This window comes from Notolepis coatsorum, assembly GCF_963971535.1.
Source record: "Notolepis coatsorum genome assembly, chromosome: 12".
Lineage (NCBI taxonomy): Eukaryota > Metazoa > Chordata > Actinopteri > Aulopiformes > Paralepididae > Notolepis > Notolepis coatsorum.
This window is the reverse complement of record NC_140176.1, coordinates 71,212,336-71,217,873: the sequence shown is the minus strand read 5'-3', so window position 1 is coordinate 71,217,873 and position 5,538 is coordinate 71,212,336. Positions and strand designations below refer to the sequence as shown.

General features: G+C 45.6%; 1 protein-coding gene across 1 annotated transcript in view; it reads right to left on the bottom strand.

Moving 5' to 3' along the window:
- Positions 1 to 5,538, bottom strand: part of rps6ka3b (ribosomal protein S6 kinase, polypeptide 3b) — a 72,303-nt gene that overhangs the window by 16,613 nt on the left and 50,152 nt on the right. The window contains 3 exon segments of the mRNA XM_084325875.1: positions 1,941 to 2,003; positions 2,484 to 2,563; positions 3,064 to 3,144. Coding sequence (XP_084182001.1) covers positions 1,941 to 2,003; positions 2,484 to 2,563; positions 3,064 to 3,144 — 224 coding nt within the window.

The following is a 5,538-nucleotide window of genomic DNA, read 5'->3' as shown; positions in this document are numbered from 1 at the left end:
ACACACACACACATTTGAGTAACATCCATTGACTAAATTAATTTCCGAAAACCCTTGAACATCACCTAGACCGGGGATACTCAACATGGGCCACTCTGTCTGTTGTGTGTCAGGGCCAGAGCACATTGGCCGTCTGAATGCACACTCCTTTCTACGCTGCAGATTCTTTAGGCCCAAGTTGTGCCCCTAATGTGATTCTGTGGTTCATAGATTACAAACCAGGCTACTTAAAGCGCAGTCTCAGCAATGTATGCAATTCCAAGACCACAGTATGCAAAAACGAATAATAATGATAATAATGATACATTGCTAAAATAACATCTTTGTACAAAACTGCATGGTTTTGATCCTAAACCGCATGGAACTGACAGTCCTGTGGCTCATTTGCAGTGGTTTTGAAATACCAGATGATCCAGATGATGTTTCAGATCATCATGTCTATATTTTTGCTCTAGCTTTAAAATTGAGCCACTAGACTAGAGCCTCTAAAATACAGCAACACGCGCATCTGCAGAGGGTTCAAATCTAAATGCTTTTGTTAGGGCTGGGCAATCCAATGTCAATTACGACTTTCAACGATTATGAATACAAGTTAATCGACTTTGAGCCAGGTCATGTTTTTAAGCCAGGTCATGTTTTTAACACTTTGGCTGCCTAAGGTTAAATTCATGATATACCATAGATTGCCAGCGCTATTTGTCTATGGAGAAAGTCCCCTTCTTTGCAGGGCTATAACTTTTTAAATTCTATTGCTACATTGCCATTATTAGGGCCCATTCAAAGTCCTATATGTATTGTTCATTGTGTAGCAACGTTAAACTTTTTCATTCACATATTCATAGTAAAGTATGGTCTAATGTATAAGTATGTTTTCATCTCTTTCTGCAGCTTTCTCCAGAACGTGATATATAGCCCCAAATGCATTATATTGATGATGAAATACAGTTTGATGGCAATCAGCGCGATATAAAAAATTCCAACTAGACGTACTTCTAGAAGTTACTACACGTCATCTGATGTTGACCGGATGGGCGAGGGGGCGTTTATAATTCCGTGGGCAGCGTTATACCAATCATCTAATGTGGGTAAAATGTTGATAATAGCAGTTAGTATCGAAGACGGTAACGTTACACGCTGAAACTCACCCCAGTCTCCGCGCGCCGTTGGGCGATCGTCGTAGAGTAGAAATCTTATCATTATGGGATATATTTTTACCCGGTCCATCTCCAGCTTGTATAATGGTATACACGTCCAAATCATGTTGTTTATCGAGTTATTGCCAATCGATCACCGTGTAGCGTGACGAGCCAGAGTCCCATGACCTATAGCGAGCGCCCGGAAGTACTACGGACGTCTAGGACAACCTCTATGCAACATCCTGTTTGGCGATTGCGCCGATCGGCCACCAGATGGCGCTCCTGAACCGCCAGAGAGCTCAGTGGGTCCTGCTGGTGGATCTCAGGCCAGACATATGAATCCGATCGCAGATTTTTGAAATATTGATATAAGGACGACGTAACGCGTCCTCCGGCAACTTTAGCATGGCCAGCAAAGACGTCTAAAGACGGTTCCCGGCAGTCAAAGTGTTAAGCCAGGTCATGTTTTTGTTTTTCTGTTTAATTATATTTAAAGTTCAATAAATGCATGATGATTCCAAAGTCAATGAGTAATCGTGTTAAATAGCCATGATCTCAATATTGACCAAAATAATCGCGATTATGATTTTTGCCATAAATGGAATAGCTATAGCTTTTGGAAATGTCCTTGCAGGCCACTGAAAGAATTGCTGCAGGGCAGATTTGGCCCAAGGGCCACCAGTTGAGTATCACTAATCTAGACCACCAACCCACCCACCCACACCTGTACAGAGAGGGTGTAATTGTTTGTTCAGGATGATTATGCTAGCCCACAGGAGTGAGAGGTGGAACCCCCACCCTTACCATCGCTATAGCAACGTAGGCCAGTGGAGCGATGAACAGTGGAGGGTCTTTACCAAAGTCTCTCTGAGGAGAAGTTGGTTGACACCATCTTGATAATGAGGATTAACAAGACTAACAAGACCTGGTCTCCGTCTCTTGGAATGGGAAGTCATACGTATCGTTGTTTTCTCTTTCATATTTTAAAGTCACTGGTAAATTACTGATAAACCCCCCCCCCCCCCCCCCCCAGTTTCTATGCATGTGCCATCCAGTGGTTTCAGCCACCGGCTGTCCTTGGAGTCCTAGAGTCCTTAGTTGCCATGGTGACTGCTCACTGCACAATTCCCAGCCTTTTGGCAGAGATCATGATTAATTTAAAACTAATTTAAAACTCACTTTTCCCCTCAGAATGCAGTAAATCATAATGTTACTCAATATAAAACCACTTCACAATTAATGCGTTTCTTTCGTAGCAAATAGATTGGTTGCTGTCGGCATCTTTAGTGTTGCAGATTCCTCCATTCAAAAACTACCACAGGGCTCCGTCCAGCCCTCTGCTCTTACCTCCTTGGAGAGGCGCGTGAACAGATCTCCCCCACGCAGGAAGTCCAGGATCAGATATAGCTTCCCTTCCGTCTGAAACGCTGAGAAGCACACAGGAAGGAGAGGCAGGAGGGAAGGAAGGATAAATAGACAGATAGAAAAAGTCAGTTACTAAATGAATACTTATATTCATTATATTATTTACTGAAAGAAGAATGAATTAACTGGTCAGTTATGGGTTTAAAGATCCCCTTCATGCAGAAACTGCTTATTTAAATATTTATTTTATGGTTAACTTCTCTTGGAGGCATGATTTCGACTTTACAGATAATTATTTGTGCAGAACATGTCAAGTTTAGTGCCTCTTTCCCCCACATTCTTCCCCTGGAGAGGGAGAAATTCTCTGTACTTCTCTGAAGCTCTCATCGTCGAATATGTGGTAACTTGCCACTTGAAGTAATTTTCAGCATTTGGTATGAAATGTATCTAGAGGGGATCTTTAAAGGCTCATACACATGGCTCATCATAACGAGTTGTGATTGGCTGAGGTGGGGAGTTGCTGGCTCACCGCAGACTCCCGCGATTGGACAAGAGGACTCACCATAGTGCAGTTTGACGATGAAGGGGTGGTTGACCTCCACCAGGATGTCTCTCTCCATCTTGGTCCTGACGCGATCTCGCACTGCAATCACAAACACACGGACACTTTATGAACCCTTATAAACATACAGACACCAAAAACAAAAACCTTTCTATCATTTCAACTTGCATTCTCCCTCTCTCTCACGTCTAGTCTTTGTGTGGATTTGGCAGTCTGAAATGCTATTCAGGCACTGGGGACAAAAATGACATATGTCCTCCTTGCTGTTCTGTGCTCTGTGGAGTCTTCAGATTAACACGCATAAACAAGATGTCACGAGGGGGACAGAAGCAATAACTTAAGATATAATTAATCCAATTAGCTCTGCTTCTTGGAGCCAAGAACACAGCTAACCTAATGTACTGCCCCTTTTGAAAGAAGTTTCTTTACTATTGGGTGTGTGGCGGAGCCAGACAGGGAAGGAAATAATTCATTTAAAATGTGGTGTGTGTGCAGCCTGTTCAACATAAGGGAAGATTGTGGTGCTGGAAAAGAAAATAACATGTTCTACAGATTCAATGAAATTGTAAAAAACTGTTAAAAAGTCTCTCTCTCTCCCTTTCTCTCTCTCTCCCTCCATCAGCCGGGAGAGAGACTCCCAGATGGCAGGAGATGAGTAATTGGATGAAGGAGGGGAAAAAGAACAAGAACAACAGAGCGGGAGAGGTGGAGAAAGGCCTCGTTCCGACAGAGAAAGACATGACAGGCGTGCTGTATTTTCCATTGCCACCAGATGGCGTGTGTCCACTCTCGCACACATCAGTTTCTCTCTCTCTGACACATGTCTCTCTCTCTCACACATGTCAAGCTGTGATATCAGATCATATCAATATTGTAATTTTGGCAGATGAAGACGCCATGCGTTATGACTACGGCTATGAGCGGTATGAGAGTCTCTCTCTCTCTCTCTCTCTCGACAAGACTAGACAAGTCTAGTTAAGCAGGACCCAGCCACGACACTCATGCATGTTTCAACAATGGGGAATAATCAGTGAGTCATACAGTGAATCAGTTAGAAATGTATATATATGGCGAATGTCCCTATCTATAATTGATTCTTAAAATCCCAAAACCGATCTTTTAAATCTATGCCTTTTTTCAGTGGATGTGTGAAGACGTTGGTCTGGTACGAGCAGATGTAACTATAGTACGGAAACTCCATTCAATAAATTACATCATTTTGACAACAATGGTGTTGGCCTCTTGAAACCGGCGCCGTCAAGCCTGATTGTATTGATGTTGAATCAAACTCAAATCAGGACCCTGTGTGTTCACCCAGCCCTACTGTCTGTGTGTGTTCACCCAGCCCTACTGTCTCTGTGTGTTCACCCAGCCCTACTGTCTCTGTGTTCACCCAGCCCTACTGTCTCTGTGTTCACCCAGCCCTACTGTCTCTGTGTGTTCACCCAGCCCTACTGTCTCTGTGTGTTCACCCAGCCCTACTGTCTGTGTTCACCCAGCCCTACTGTCTCTGTGTTCACCCAGCCCTACTGTCTCTGTGTGTTCACCCAGCCCTACTGTCTCTGTGTGTTCACCCAGCCCTAGTGTCTCTGTGTTCACCCAGCCCTACTGTCTGTGTGTTCACCCAGCCCTACTGTCTCTCTGTGTTCACCCAGCCCTACTGTCTCTGTGTTCACCCAGCCCTACTGTCTCTCTGTGTTCACCCAGCCCTACTGTCTCTGTGTTCACCCAGCCCTACTGTCTGTGTGTGTTCACCCAGCCCTACTGTCTGTGTGTGTTCACCCAGCCCTACTGTCTCTGTGTTCACCCAGCCCTACTGTCTGTGTGTGTTCACCCAGCCCTACTGTCTCTGTGTTCACCCAGCCCTACTGTCTGTGTGTTCACCCAGCCCTACTGTCTCTGTGTTCACCCAGCCCTACTGTCTGTGTGTTCACCCAGCCCTACTGTCTCTGTGTGTTCACCCAGCCCTACTGTCTCTGTGTTCACCCAGCCCTACTGTCTCTGTGTTCACCCAGCCCTACTGTCTCTGTGTGTTCACCCAGCCCTACTGTCTGTGTGTGTTCACCCAGCCCTACTGTCTCTGTGTTCACCCAGCCCTACTGTCTGTGTGTTCACCCAGCCCTACTGTCTCTGTGTTCACCCAGCCCTACTGTCTCTGTGTTCACCCAGCCCTACTGTCTCTGTGTGTTCACCCAGCCCTACCGTCTCTGTGTGTTCACCCAGCCCTACTGTCTCTGTGTTCACCCAGCCCTACTGTCTCTGTGTTCACCCAGCCCTACTGTCTCTGTGTGTTCACCCAGCCCTACTGTCTCTGTGTGTTCACCCAGCCCTACTGTCTGTGTGTTCACCCAGCCCTACTGTCTCTGTGTTCACCCAGCCCTACTGTCTCTGTGTTCACCCAGCCCTACTGTCTCTGTGTTCACCCAGCCCTACTGTCTCTGTGTGTTCACCCAGCCCTACTGTCTCTGTGTTCAC